The 15,831-nt window shown below is 43.0% G+C and overlaps 2 protein-coding genes across 2 annotated transcripts; one reads left to right on the top strand and one right to left on the bottom strand.

Moving 5' to 3' along the window:
• Positions 1-2,382: 2,382 nt before the first annotated feature.
• ALG2 (ALG2 alpha-1,3/1,6-mannosyltransferase) lies at positions 2,383-5,029 on the bottom strand. Its single transcript, XM_009907015.2, has 2 exons — positions 4,697-5,029; positions 2,383-3,359 (listed from the first exon to the last, which is right to left on the bottom strand). Exons 1-2 carry the CDS (start codon positions 5,027-5,029, stop codon positions 2,457-2,459), a joined length of 1,236 nt encoding a protein of 411 aa, XP_009905317.2. The 3' UTR covers positions 2,383-2,456.
• Positions 5,030-5,266: 237 nt separating this feature from the next.
• Positions 5,267-10,293, top strand: SEC61B (SEC61 translocon subunit beta). Its single transcript, XM_054164221.1, has 4 exons — positions 5,267-5,459; positions 5,553-5,650; positions 6,496-6,597; positions 9,775-10,293. The coding sequence occupies exons 1-4, from the start codon at positions 5,457-5,459 to the stop codon at positions 9,860-9,862; spliced, it is 291 nt and encodes a 96-aa protein (XP_054020196.1). The 5' UTR covers positions 5,267-5,456; the 3' UTR covers positions 9,863-10,293.
• The last annotated feature ends 5,538 nt before the right edge of the window (positions 10,294-15,831 follow it).

Genomic DNA, 15,831 nt, shown 5'->3' with positions numbered 1-15,831 from the left:
CCTGTGAAGCAAAAGCAAATAAATTCCATTCATACAGTGACATCCAGTGGGTCCCTCCAGGGGCTTTCTTCACATGCTGTTCCTATCCTTTGAGCAGAAATGAACAGTCCTGTTAGTATCACTATCACATCACAATTTCATGCCACTCAGAGTTCTTATTGTGCCAGAATATAGCCCTCACAGATAAATGGAATTAGGTGATTGCTCAATAGCTGTGGATAGTGCACAGTTAGTTTTTATTTTTAGTCACTAGACAGTTTCTCCCAAACCAGTCAAACTGCTGCTTGGGATTATTCTGTCCCAAGTGTGGCCTTTATATTCTTCTTTACATCTTTCAGGCTGTCCAGACTTCTGTCTATGTTGGCTCTACTTTCCAGCCAATATATCCTTCCTCCCAGCCGGGTGTCACATGCAAACTTGGTGTTGGTGCTTTCAGTATCATCATCCAGGCTGTTCACTAAGACGTTGAATGCTATTGGACCCAACAGTGACTTCTGAGGTACTCCACTCATACTCACCAGTCAGAGCCAACCTCCTGTTCAAAGCAGCGTCAGCCATGAGATCTGATCAGGCTGCTCAGGACTTAATATTGAGTCAGGTCATGAAAACCTCCAAAGATGGAGACTGTGCCACCTGTCTGGGCAGCTGGTTTCATGGCTTGCCTGTTCTCACAATGACCATTTTTTTTTCCTCCTTTCCAATTGGAACCTTCCTTTATTTGATTATATCCCCTTGTCTCTTGTCATCCTACTAGACACTAGAATGAGGAGCTTTGCTTCTTCTTTCCAGTAACCCCTTACAAGAACTGAAGGCTGCTATTAGTAAGACTGTTTCCCTCAGCCTCTTCTCACAAGGCACATGCTACACTATGACCAGTCTCTTTTATATATTCCATACTCCCTTTCTCCATGTAAAGCAACTCCAAATGATTTCTGTTTTCATTTTCTCAGTCACTATATTTTTCTTCTCTTTGAATGTACAGAAATTGGAGTCATAGAGACAGCATGTTAATAGATTTGTCTCAAGAGTTCCTGAGGTCAGACTTGTTGGTTTCCCCATATGACTATGGGGACTATATGAACAGTGCAAAAATCTGAAATCATCTCAGTTAATCTTAGGCATAAAATAACTGACACTAAAGAACTGCACATCCATAAATCAATAGAGACTAACCTCTGATTTCTTTCTTTTCAGGTCACGTGTTCTGCTTTCACCATAAAAGCAGATAAAGGTAACTATAATTAAAATGTCTATTTCCTTCTCTCCTATTGGTGTTAACATTCATGGTATTGAATATACTCCTTTCATAATACTGGTTCCCCCCCCCCCCCCCCCCCCCCAGTATTCTACAGTTATTGTTTCATTAAAAATACCCCTGTAGTATTAACTGTGTAATAAATTACAATTCAAAATAACAGCCATTTCACCCATGAGAGAGAATAAAGCCATAATAAAAAAGAACAAAGTTTAGCAATATGATAATGTAGCATGAGTTTTTTATAGACTCCATTGTAAATGCAACATCCATAAATTTTTATACTGTGTAAAATCGTAGGAAAAAAGTAATGAAGAGGGTGGGGAGAGGGGGGAAAAAAGCATTAGCAGGCTGGTTTAATCCTGAAATTGTTGGTTCAACAATTTCTTTTCAGAATCTAAAAAAGAGTTTATTAAATTAAACATAAGAAATTGTTTGTGGCTTATCTTATCTAGCATAGGTATTAGAAGTATCAGCTCACAGTATTGGCGAGATACTATGAAGCCTGATCACCTCTCTCTCTCTCTCCTTGTCTTCCTTTGCTCACACCTACTATTCCTGTATGTACTTTGTCCTTACTTTTCTAACTATGCTTTAAATAACTTTTTTGTCTTCTTTTTACATATGTAACTCAATGAAGGATATGCAAATATGGGAAGGAGAGGATAGGAGATAAATTCTAGCTCGCAGTCATTTTCTTGTTGCATCATCCTTCACATCACACTGGTGGGGTATGAATGTAAAACTTTCATTTTCTTGTAGGCTAATGGTAATTTATGCAATTACATTAGTCCAATAATTAATATTGTTTTTCTGACAGCAGATTGCACAAGGCATTTGCAATCTGATTTAAAGAAAAGTCTGTAAACAGAATCAGCCATGCCATACCATACAGTATTAAAGCAAAACGTGCTAATTTCCTAGTAAGTTGCATTTAATGACACATTTTTCCAAGGCACAACAGGTATAAAAAAAAAGAGCTCCTACAGTGATGGACTGGCCTACCACATGAACATTTTACCCTTCTGATGACACAGCAGGAGGGTTTGCTCACTCCTTGTATCGAGTGACGTAAGACAGCACAACCAGTGCAACAAAGAAATTCAGATGACCCGGGTTCTTCATCACAGTCATGATGAATACTGGTCTCCAGTACAAATGAGAGATAAAAAGATGTGAAGTACAGTATGAGAATATAACTTTATTGTGTTAATCTGCATATGTATTGGTACAGCTGTTCTGTAAATGCTTCTGAGGAAAATTTTTCCATAACTCTGGCTCTCCCAGCTGCTCCCATTGTGTCCTTTAAGAGAGGATCTCTCACAATCTTTTCCATGGCCTCTGAGAATTGTGTTGGCACAGGATCACACAAAAATCCTGTAACATTATGCAAGATTGATTCTAAAGGACCCCCTGAATTAACTGCTATAACAGGACACCTCATATACATGGCCTCCAGAGGAACAATGCCAAAATGTTCATTGCTCGGTGTATAAAGCACACATACAGAGTTACCAAAAAGAGAGACTTTCTGTTCATCTGAGAATGACCTCAGAAAAGTGACGTGGTCATTAACGCCAAGCTTGGCTGCAAGTCTTCTCAGCTCTTCATAGTGCTCCACGTTTTCCAGAACTCGTTTATCATAACCACCTGCCATAACTAGGTGAACTTCACTCCACTCATGTGAATCAAGTCTTCCTCGAAGCTCATGCAAAGCTTCCAGAGCCAACGCCAGATTCTTTTTCCTCTCATACCGATTAATGGAAAGAAACAAGAACTTCTTCTTTTTTGGTATCAGGTCAGCTATATCTGCTGGAGATATTGTTTCAAAGCTACTGATGTTAAGTGATGGGTAGAGGACATCTGGGTTTATGTGAGATAAGGACTTAAATGTGTCCTTGAACACACCGGCGGTAAACTTGCTGTTCACAACAATACAGTCTGCCATGCCAGTTGTGTACTCTTCCAGCCAGTCAAGGGGCAGTCTGTAGATGCGCTTCAGGAAAGATTCTCTCTTGGTCAGAAGCTGATCAGGAAAGTGACAGTAAAACAAAACTTTCTTACGAGTCCTGGCCAGTCTAAGTACAGGAATGCAAGCAGACACCTAGTATAATCAGGAGAGGCAAGACAAAAGGAGATAATCATTAGTGTTGGAGCCACCGGCACATACATTTGACTACAAAGCTGTACCCTGAGACCCAGTCCTTTGCAAGCCGAATGTCTTCTCCCGCTCTGCTCCACAAGTGCATCAACTTGCACTCCCTAGTCCAGGGCCTCTTGCTGCAGCTCTGGATTTCCTCCCTCATCTCAGCCTGTAAGGCAATCAAGATCTGCTCCTCATTCTCCATAGAATCACAGAATGTTTTGAGTTGGACATTTAAAGAGCATCTAGTCCAACTCCCCTTCAGTGAGCAGAGATATCTTCAACTATATCAAGTTGCTTGGAGCACTGCCCAACTAGACCTTGAATGTTTCCTGGGATGGGGCTTCTGTCATTTCCTTAGGCAACCTGTGCCAGTGGCTCATCATTCTCATGGTAAAAAAACTTTTTCCCTTCTTCCATATTTTACTTTAAAACTTGCCCATGCATCTCCTCCTGCTATTCAAAAAGCTGGGTTGCTTACCCAGTATGCAACAGTCAATAGTAACAGAGTGAAGGTATTTTACTTATTCCAGATCTGCACAGAAAAGGGTGCTAGGTAGTAGTTCCACAACAATTAGCCCACTGTTAGCTCAAACATAGCAAATAATAAATTATATATCATTTATTGCATGATTTTACTTCACATAAATCTTTGCATGTATGCTTTATCAAGAACTATTACATTATACTAAGATGGTCCTACCTTTGAATATACACTTTCCTTCTACAACTGCATTTTTTAATATTAAAGTCACCACAAGATTATGTAGAGAACATCTCAATGGTTTGATCTCTGTCCACATCTGTCTCTGGTTTGTGTCCAGAAGCCATAATGAGGCATTATCATAGAATTATTTTAGTTGGATCAGGCTTTTAAAATCACTAAGTCCAACCATTATCTAACTGCTAACTCTGGTGCTAAACCACGTCCCTTAACACCACGTTTATGTCTTTACAACACCTCCAGGGGTGTAAAGACACCTCAACTTAAAAGTTGACAGAACCTTATTTAGATACTGCTCTTAATTACTGTGTTTAGTTCCTGGTTATTTGAACTTTCGAGGTCATGCAGTCCTTTAGTCATAAATGCCTTCCATTCACGTTATGCTGGATTCAGACTAGGTCATTACAAGCCTCTTCAGCCTTAAGATTTTAGCTCTGTTCTTCCAACACTCCTGCCAAGGCCCACTACCAGGGCATAGCTGGCAAGGGAGCCCGAGGTAGTGCCTTCTTCTCCCTTCATTTGTCCCGGAGCCCGAATGTATCGCTGCCCAGCCCAGTCCAGCCCAGCCCCGCACCTGGTCGCAGACGAAGGCATCGACCTGCTGGCCGCTGAGCAGCAGGATGTACAGGGCGACGAAGACCATGCGCAGGGCGGCGCAGAGGGCGTGCCCGCGGCCCCACAGGCTGCGCGGCAGCCACCCGCCGGCCTGCTGCACCGTCAGCCCTCGCGTCTCCGCGAAGCACCGCGCCGTGTCGTAGTGCGCTGTCCAGATCTGCACCCGGCAGCCCCGCGCCTGCAGCGCCAGCGCCGCGTCCACCACCAGCCGCTCCGCCCCGCCCAGCCCCAGGTCCGGGTGAAGGAACAGCACGGAGGGGCCCTCTCCGACCACCTCCTTCTCCGCCTCCATGGCGGCTCCGGCTGGGCGACCGTGCACCCGCCACGTACCGGTCAGCAGTGCGCACACGCAGCCCGACGGCCACGGCAGGACACCTCAGCCTCCCCCCCGGGCCTTCCTTTTCGCCCTCCCACCGGGTGGCCGGGCAGTGCCCGGCGCCTCCTCTCGCGTGTGCCCTGCTCTCCCAGCCCAGCCCGGCAGCTGCCGAGGGAGCGGGCATGTCTGAGGCGTCGCACGGAGAGGGCTCGCTCGGGAAGCGGCGCTGAGGGACAGGAGGAGGGAAAGGAGACCGATGCTGCTCAGGCACCATCGCGGGCACCCGCAGGACCCCGGGAGGCGCGGCGCGGGGGCGGGGCCTTCTGAGAGCAGGGACGTGGACGGAGCGGCTCTGTGGGACCGTGCGTGAGGCTGTGGCGATTCCTCAGTTAGTGCTGCCGTCATGGTGAGGTTCTGTCTGGGGCAGGGGATCGCCGGGGTGACCCCTCTTCTTTGGCTGAGTCCGCCGCCTCTCACCCCGTCTCTCTTTTTTCCCTAGCCCGGGCCCAACCCCAGCGCCACCAGCGTCGGCTCCTCCGGGCGCTCCCCCAGCAAGGCCGTGGCTCCCCGCGCGGCGGGATCCACAGTTCGACAGCGGTAGGTGCCCGCGGTGGCTTCGTAGTCGGGGCAACCCTTTCCTTCATGTCTTTTCTGGTTTTGTATAGCAATGATGATGCCTAGGGCAGTGATCGGCCCCCTGTACTAGGCACTGGTGAGGCCACGTCTCAAATGCTGAGTTTACACATTCACAGATTGCATGTTTCGGACATTGAGGTGCTGAAACGTACCCAGGAAGGAGCTGGTGAAGGGCCTGGAGAACAAGTCATAGGAGGAGCAGCTGAGGGGACTTTGAGAGAAGGGAGCTCTACAACTACTGGAAGGGGGGCTGTAGTGGGGTGGGAGTCAGTCTCTTCTCCCAAGTAACAAGCCAGGGATGAGGAAGTGGTCTCAAACTGCACCAGTATACCAGGGGGTTTAGATTGGATATTAGGGGCAAAAAATCATTGAAAGAGTTGTCAGGCATTGGAACGAACTGCTCAGGGAAGCACTAGGGTCACCATCCCTGGAGGTATTTAAAAGACAAAGTGTGGAATTTAGTAACATGGATTAGTGGTGGACAAGGATGTGTTGGGTTAATGCTTGGACTTGATCTTAAAGGTCTTTTCCAGCCAAAACAATTACATGATTGTGCAATTGTACTTGGTGTCTGGGTAGCCCCAGCATGAGGGTGCAAATAGGTTGAGCGTGTAGGCAGGGCTCCTATGTCTCCAACTCATAGTTCCTCTGTGTAGCTATCTGTAGCCCTAGGTGGTAGTGTGCCAGCCATTATCGGGCTGATGCAAGTGGCTTGCTTCAGTAGAGTCACTTAGGGTGCTTAGTGTTAGAAGCTGACCAACTGATAACATATTGTGGTCTTTGCTTCAATCTGTTATTCCCTAAAGGAAGAATGCCAGCTGTGGGACGAGAAGTGCAGGCCGTGCCACTTCCACAGGTACTGGTGGGATGTGGCGATTCTACACTGAGGACTCTCCAGGGCTGAAAGTGTAAGTTGGATGTATGGGTAGTGACCAGCATGGGATTTATATGTTTTACTTGCTTGCATAATCTTTCAGTCTTTGGAGTGAGAGACCTGGTATGCATTGGAAAACTTGATGAATTGATGGCTGACTAGATACATTTGGGACGAGAAATTTTGAAGAATCTGTAAACCTAGAGAAGTAGTTTTTAAAGTTATAGTGGCATAGAAAAGGTTCTACAAGTCCTATTTTGTAGTTGCCTAAACTTAAATAATTAAATAATTGCTTTTTTTTTCCTTCATCAATGGATATGCTGTGATCCTGTGCCTCCCCCTTGAAAACATAATATAGGTGGTATGCCACGCGCTTGCAGAACTAAACCGCCAAAGATAAATTATTTAGCTAAGTTTGCAAAGCAAATAGCATCTCTGTACCTTTTATGCATCTTTGTTCCAACAAGGTGAGCGTTCCAAGATTATAGTCAAATAGCTGGTGGTAGTGTCCCACAAGCTGTAAAGAGAGACAAAGTTTTTACTTTTTGACCTGATAGAATCATCCACATCAGTTTCTCAAACAGGCTATGCAGCCTAATATTTGGGTAACAAAGAGGGAAGGCGTATGTCAGCTGATGGATGCTCACTAAGTCATACCCTGAGTGGGACTTTGAATAGAATACATAGAATAGAATACATAGAATAAACCAGGTTGGAAGAGACCTTCAAGATCACCGCGTCCAACCCATCAACCAATCAAACACCACCCAAACAACTAGCCCACGGCACCAAGCACCCCATCAAGTCTCCTCCTGAAAACCTCCAGTGATGGCGACTCCACCACCTCCCCAGGCAGCCCATTCCAATGTGCAATCACTCTTTCTGTACAGAACTTTTTCCTAACATCTAGCCTGAACCTCCCCTGGCGCAGCTTGAGACTGTGTCCTCTTGTTCTGGTACTGGCTGCCTGGGAGAAGAGACCAACATCCGTCTGTCTACAACCTCCCTTCAGGTAGTTGTAGAGAGTAATAAGGTCACCCCTTACTTTGTGTTTCTTGTAGAGTTCTGCTTTGTGGCCTCTTGTTCTTGGTGTATTTAAGAGGCTCAAAACACTCGGGTGTTTCCTAGAATCCATCAGTACTTTGATTTGGAGCCCTTTAAGAGGGCTGCTGCTGGCTGCACTAGCAGTATTTGGAAAAGGCCTAGTGATAGTCTAGTTAGTGATTGTTCCATGAGCAATCTTCTGCTGAAATTGTCTTAACGTGTTATCATTTTCGTATGCAGTTGACACTTCAAAAAGCAAAAATTATAGAGCAAACTGTAGTACAGAATGCTACCAAAGACCTGTCTTCAAAAACTCTGTTAGAAAAAGCAAGCTGTGGGGGTCTGCTTGTGAGAGTGATACAATGTTTTCCTCTTTAAAACTCAGATTGAGCATTAGTATTCTTTGAGAAGATGACTAAACCCAAGCTTGTTGCTCTTTCTGTGGCACTTTCTACCTGTATCTTGCCTTAGGCTTTCTTTCTTAAATAGCTGCGGGTGGTGTTTTTCTCATGCAGGTATATTAGAGAATCAAACTGGGCTTGTGGTATGATATGCAGCCTTATGGAAGGCATTCTCAGAAGGCCCAGTGCCAAATATTTAGAGATGCCCAAATAATTTAAAAAATGTATTTATTTAAGCTGTATGGTGGGCTGAGAAGAGTCACATGTGTGGAGGAGAACTTCCTTTGGGATGGGAGGAAATGAGATGCATGTGTCACTATTGGAAAGCTGATTATTCTGTAGGGGAATCAATATCATCTGCGTGTCTGAGAAATACACCAAACACACCTCCTTTTTATTTCCATGTTGCTCTGTTCTGGTTACTGTTGCCTCTCTTCCTGTGTGCCTTCCTCAGAGAGTAGTTTATAGAGAGTAACCTGAGTTTTAGTACTGCTAAAGGCTTGAATGTATTAAATAGTAATTCAGATGTGGTGTAAGGGCTTTGTGCACTTGATATCATTGCAATTTATGTTATGTAGAACATCAAATATATGTAAAACACTGGAGATTGAGAAGTATGTGTTGTTGTTTAGTAGTCACTCTGTACGTGGACTTCTTAATTTTGTGCCTTTTGTCGTTGGTTTGTTTGCCAGCTGCTTTATGTCTGCATTCAGGGTTCTCCATACCCAAAGAAGTCTTAAGTATGATAGCTAATAATTGCATTTTAAAGTTTAATGTAAGACTATAGTTACAAACATTTGAAGTACGTGGACCATGATCTCATAGAAAAATGTTAGTAAATGGTTTCAGTCTGTTTTCAGTTTCTTTTTCATGTTGTATTCATGTTCACCTGCTTGTAAATGGTAAGCTGGAGGATAATCTTTGCTGAATAACGGAGTCCATAGTGTTTCTCCCCCAAAGCAGGTTGAAAGCAAGAAATGAGATTGTATGAAGTGGTGTTGAGTGTCTGTGTAATAGCGGGTATAATTGTTGTGTCTCAGAACTGTGAAACAGCTGATTTTAGTCTCTCAGCTGGCACACTAAGGTTGAACTGGCTTTGAAAAACATCCCTCTGCAAATTCTAAACACTGTATAAAAGTGAAAGGGGGGAAAAAAAAAAGTTAAGAAATGTGTTAATGTATACATTTTTAGGTAGTTATTTAATGATGGAGTTAACTTTGTCATCACATGTAGATTTCCTGGAGAAAACAGAGTCCCCATCCCTTACCGGCACTGCCATTATCTTCAAATGAAATAAAACCTCTGGGAAACCAAACCAAACCAAAGCCCCCAGACAAACAGCTACTGTGAATTTTATGCCAAAATTTTAGGAGCCGCTAGAGGACTCTGTTGGTTTTTGTATCTGACTATATCTCTGCTTGGATGGGTGTCTGAGTAGTAAATGCAGATGATAATTTTCCAGAGATTGTTTGTCACAATGATGGGTAACAATGAACCATTAACAACTTCTTAAATAAACTGGGGAGGGGGAGAGTGGTGTTACATGATGCTTTATAGTTGCATAACGTTCAGGGTCTGTAAAACTGTATCTCTTAAAACAGAGGGGTGGCAGCAATTCTTAACAGAGATGGCTATCTCATTTCCGTGTACTTTAAGGTATTTCTGTGGGAATTTCATATGGGCCAACGAGTTCACTTGGCCTTTGGAAAAAGCAGACTTTTAATTAAGACTTAATGCCTTTTTTTTTTTTTTTTCTTTATTTTTAGTGGGCCTGTTCCAGTTTTGGTCATGAGTCTTCTTTTTATTGCTTCTGTGTTTATGCTGCACATCTGGGGTAAATACACTCGTTCATAGACTCCTCAGAAAACATTAAAGCATACATCTTGGACCAAATATATGGTGGATCTTGTTTGTACTTGGACAGAGATTGAGGAAGCTTCCTGTCACCTGTTGAAGTCCTGTCAACTTTGGCTCTAATATCAAAAGGATTTCTCAATTTGCTGAGAAATTTGGGCAGGTTTTAAGTCAATTACAAGGTCATCTTATGTTTGTATCTGTACAATTAGAATATGCCTATTGCAATAAAAATTGTATATGGAAGCAGAAGCAGTTTTAACTGTATTATTTTTGCCCCTTCTCTTTCAATAGATCACAATTAAACCACTATACTTGTTTTCATATATATCCATACCTCTGAGTAAATGGCATTTGACAGTTGAAGCCAGATTCTTCTACCCTGTACATTGGTACATAAGTTTATGCTACAAGATCTGTAATTTTTTTTGTGAGTGAGAGAAAATCAGATCCGTAAATGTGCATAAGAAGCAAACATTAGTTGAAATAAAACTGAGGTATACTAGCTGAACTGGTCATGTTCTTTTTTGATCTCCAGAAAGAGAGCTGGATTTAGATCCTAAATGCAAGTTAAATTTTACTCAGTGCTCATTGTAGCTAGAATTGTATAAGTATATTTGTTTGGATTTTTTTCCAAGCAGAACTTGAGGAACGGCATGAGCTGGTACCTAGCTGATTTTAAAAAGAAGAATTTTATGGCTGTCAGAGGCATGTATCCTCTGCAGGTCCACATTCTTTCAAGGACACTTAGGGAGGAAGGAGGAATGTGAGGACTTGAAAAGCAGTGGCTGCATTAAAAAAAACCAAACAAAATCCAAACAACGACAAACAAACAGGACATGCAAAGAGACTGAGATACAGCAAAGTGGCTCTTCAGATAATCACATCAGTTTCCTTCTGGCTGTTGTTCTTTATTTTCCTTTTGAGCAGCCAAACAGCTTTTCCTTCTTTTTAAAAAAGTACATATCTATTTGTACATTAAGATTTCAGTTGTTTTTCGCTGCAGATGTGATCTTGGGATTCAGGTCGCCAAATTGGGCCTTTATGTACAGTTGGATAAAATTATTTTAGCCCTGTTCTGATTCACAGAATCACCAAGGTTGGAAGAGACCTCAAAGATCATCAAGTCCAACCTGTCACCACAGACCTCATGACTAAACCATGGCACCAAGTACCACATCCAATCCCCTCTTGAACACGTCCAGGGATGGTGACTCCACCACCTCCCTGGGCAGCCCATTCCAATGGCAAATGACTCTCTCAGTGAAGAACTTTCTCCTCACCTCGAGCCTAAACTTCCCCTGGCACAGCTTGAGACTGTGTCCTCTTGTTCTGGTGTTGGTTGCTTGAGAGCAGAGACCAACTCCCTCCTGGCTACAACCTCCCTTCAGGTAGTTGTAGACAGCAATAAGGTCTCCTCTGAGCCTCCTCTTCTCCAGGCTAAACAATCCCAGCTCCCTCAGCCTCTCCCTGGAAGGCTTGTGCTCAAGGCCTCTCCCCAGCCTCATTGCCCTTCTCTGGACATGTTCAAGTGTCTCAGTGTCCTTCTTAAATGGAGGGACCCAGAACTGGACACAGTACTCAAGGTGTGGCCTAACCAGTGCAGTGTACAGGGGCACAATGACCTCCCTGCTCCTGCTGGCCACACTATTCTTGATGCAGGCTGGGATGCCACTGGTCTTCTTGGCCACCTGGGCACACTCCTGGCTCATGTCTTTCTGCATATCAGCTTATCATGAAAGAGCAATATTCTTGATTATGTAGCATTGATACAGATGTTGTAGAAGCAGCCTCTCATGCACCACCTTCCTTTAAGGCAGTTCTTCAACCAGTGTTACACCTACAAAGAATAAACTGTTCAGAACAAAAACAAGAATAAGGAATGTGGTACCAGGGCTATAAGAAGAGTTGCTTTGAGTTGTGTCTATACTGTAGTACCTACTGTTAATGTGAAGGGAGAGAGAAGACTTGGAAGAGAAACTGAAAATTACTGTGGTAGGAGGATTATGTTTTCAGAGGATTGAAAGTTGAATGAAATTCTGGTGACTCAAAGGCAGTGGTGTAGCAGAATACACTAAAGTGATGGAAACAGCCAAATAAATGATGTATCAAAGGGAAAAGAATCCACAAATGACTTAAGTGAAAACAAACAGGAGGATTAGCCTGCCATTTGAAAAAGAGACAAGGATCTCTTCTAAATGCTTTGGCTAGCAAAGATTTCAGAAGAAAGTGAAATCTGTGGAGTCAGGGATTTTATTTTAAGGTGAGAAAGATGATGCTAAGAAAAGACCAAATTCAAGTCAGTTGTTCTACTGACTGTGTGAACAGACCATGCTGCTGACTTTATTTGTGGTGCTTCCAAATGAAGGCGATGATGTACTCAAAAGTAAAAGGAGTAATGGATAAAAATACCATCTAAGTAGGTGGCCTCTTTACTTTGATGATACAGTTTTCTAACACAGCAGGAAACAATTTTGTTCTAAATGCTTCTGGTCCCTAAAAGCTGTTTTGCCACATCAACTAACTGCACCTAAAGCCTTCAGTACTTTTGCTTGTATCTCGGTGCTTCTAAAGACCAAAATCATCTACACACTCAGGAAAAGAAAAGGTATGTGAGGGGAAGGCTTACTGCTGTACAACCTGCATTTAATTCAACTAGAGTATCAAAACATTGCCTATTTTGACTGTCCTTGATTAAATAGTTTGTTTTGTACAATATCCTGTATTGTAAATATTTTGCATACACTGACAAAGAATTTTTTACTATATTGCTGGTGAGGTAATATGAACAGAACCTAAACCAGTGTTGCCTCAAGTTCATGAGATTGGCTGGTAAGTAATGTTACTCCTTTCTTACATAAAAGTCCTGTGCAGTTAGAATACAGTATATGCTGAGTCCTTGGAGGAGAGCATATGAATTCCTCACCTCAGCAACCCATCTGTGAGGAGAAAAAGCAGCATGATGCAAACTGCTGAGAAGTTTGCAAAGGATGAAACTGTTGTAGTTGGGGGCTGAATCTGAACCTAATGCAGTTCTAGGGCTTGGTAGACCTAGCTTTCCAGTTTTGTTCCAGTGTTGTTTGAATGTGCCTTGCTGAAAAGTCTTGTTTTAATCTCCTTTTATGGTATTATTTAGAACCAAACAGACATGCAAACAACAATGTTACAGAAGGTTGAAAACCTGTGCCTGGAGGAACTCACAGTGATGGATTGTAGAATTAGAGCCTTTCTCTCCTCTGTTCCAGGTGGAATTATATAATACTAATCTCCCTGCTGTCTGTGTGCAAACTTGCCTAGTGATAGAATTGCCTTCACTGAGTGAGAGTTTGTGGAGTGAGATTATCACAGAATCACAAAATGTTAGGGGTTGGAAGGGACTGTGAAAGATCATCTAGTCCAAACCTCTTGCCAGAGCAGGATCACCTAGAGTAGGTCACAGGAATGTGTGCAGGTGGGTTTTAAATGTCTCCAGAGGAGACTCCACAACCCCCCCCGGACAGCCTGTTCAGTGCTCTGCCACCCTCACAATGAAAAGGTTTTTCCTTATGTTCAGGTGGCACCTCCTATGCTCCAGCTTGCACCTGTTGTCCCTTTTCCTGTTGTTGGACATCAGTGAGAAGAGCCTTACCTCCCTGTTTTGAACAGAGAAAGAACCTCACAACACCTGTGGGAAGAAGAAAAATGCTTTTTTTGCTAGTTCTGATTCCAAGGATTATTTTCCACTTCTATGAAATACCATGTCATAATGTTTGGGAATATGGCTATAACTTGTGCCTGTGGGGCAGACTTCTGCCCAGATACCAGAGGTATGTGAGAAGAGTGCAGGTCTTTAGGGGGTGACAAAGGCCCTTTCTGAACTTGAAGGTTATTATTGGCTCCTTTTCCCATGCTGTTCTCAGTTTGCAGTGCTATTCTCCAGCCTAGCTACCACTTTGTGGAATTTGGTGTCTTCACAAGCTTGCTGGAGATGCAATAATGCGACAAATTCCCTTCCTGCATCACTGCAGTTTTACTATAAGCTCCTGTTCCTGTTTTTGAGCATGCTCACAGGAAAAATTATGTCTGGGCTTGTGTGCAGGGCTGGTATGGATTTCACATGAAAGCAGACTCAAGCCCCACATTCTACTTTGCATGGAGGATGAATGAAAGCTCAGACAGGCTTGGGAGTGCCATCCCAAAAATCACTAGGCACTGTTCCCAGGCCTTCTGCTTGTTCATTTCTCACTCACCACCTGTGCATTCAGATCTATCTGCTGGCTCAGAAAGTGATTTATATAAAAAGTTCTTCTCAATAGCCTACACCATTTCTGTTATGTGGAGGTCTCACACATAACAGATGTGTGAGAAGAAGAAGATGACTACCATATGTGCTAGATGGTCAGAACAACACACAAAAGTTAATTTCTGGTATGATTTCAGTAAAAAAAGTGTACTTTTCTGAACTTCCTCTCAGCATTCCCAGTAATCCCAGTAGAAGGAAGAAAACTTGTACATACATAATCACGCTTTATTCTTTCTTCTCCTGAACTAACCCTGATAGGAAAAAGGACTCTAGGAGTATAACTGCAGCCATTCTGGCAGGCACTCCTTTGACAATAAAAAAGGGTTTAAGCTCTAAGATATTTCCCTAAAATAAGTTAAAACAACTACATGCCAGTATGTGAGAGCTCACATGATCTGTTTGGTGGACAGCTACCTTTCTCTTTGTCTCCACAGACAAAGATTTTTAGATAACTTTGCTCTTGGGCCTGTTTTTCATCCCTCCTGCCTGCTCTCTCATTCAAGAGCCTCTGTCAGACTCATTGTTTGTTGGAATGGAAATCCTGGTTCCTTCTCTTGGGAGTGCTTGTCCATCCATGAGTATAGTTGCCCAGGGCAACTGTGCAGTCTCCTCCTTTGGATGCTTTCAAGACCCAATGAAAATAGCCCTGGGAAGCCCATCTGACCTCATCTGTAGGTAACAGAAGGTTGCACTAGATGACTTTCCAAGATCTCTTCCAAGCTAAATGACCATATGATTCTTGTGAAGCCTTTCTGGCACTCACCTGAATGTCTCTGTCTTCTGAAACTTGTGATATTTCTGCTGGACAGCAATGGAGGTAAAGAGCTGAGGGTGAGCAGAACCTCATTAAAAGCCTACTTCAGATTATCACAGGTCATGGAGAGTGCTGGAAAAATTATTCTTAATTTTACCTTTGATTTTTACTCAGTTTTGGAGCTTGAATTTTTGAATTACTGAACCAAGTAGAGAGAGTTCCATGATACTAGCTAAAAATACAATATGCACTTCAAATAAATAAATCACATGTCTTCAGGAGTCATCAAAACTGTACATGCTACTCCATCTGGTGGGGAAATCAATAACAACTTCCACTGTTTAAAAGGTGGAGACATTCTACCTCAACAAAGGGAGGGTTTGCATCTTTAAGCAAGTATCCTTGTTTTTGAGATCCTTACACTACACAGGACAGACCATAAATCTTGTTGGAGGAAGTTTGGGTTTTCCTAAGAATTCTCCAGGTGCAATTGTTATGTTTCATCCTGTTCACTTTCTTTCAACGTGAGTCAGCCAAATTGATGTGGTTGAGGGGTTGCAAACAAAAGATACACTCTTGAAAAACTGATCTGCCTATTTTCTACACATTGTAGATTCAAAATATGAGCATGTTTGCTAAAATACTAGAGCAGATCTCAGAACTCAGCCCTCGTGCTCCAGGCTTGCGTTCTGTCTGTTTGCACAGTGTGTAGCTTAGTGGTTCCCGATTAACGCCTCTCTACACAACATCATCAGCTGGAAGCTTCTTCTGGAATGACTCTGCATAGAGGTAAACAAGAATGACACTGAATGTTGATGGTGCCTGGAAATAACATGAACCATGTTAAGATGGAATTAAAATATCATATACTTTTGGAAGATAATAGAAATAAAGGTCATGCTGCCTCTTCCATGAACTAGGAAGATTCCGTGT

Source organism: Dryobates pubescens, chromosome 9 (genome assembly GCF_014839835.1).
Source record: "Dryobates pubescens isolate bDryPub1 chromosome 9, bDryPub1.pri, whole genome shotgun sequence".
NCBI lineage: Eukaryota > Metazoa > Chordata > Aves > Piciformes > Picidae > Dryobates > Dryobates pubescens.
Note: the sequence above shows the minus strand (reverse complement) of the source record. Positions and strands in the feature narration are given on the sequence as shown.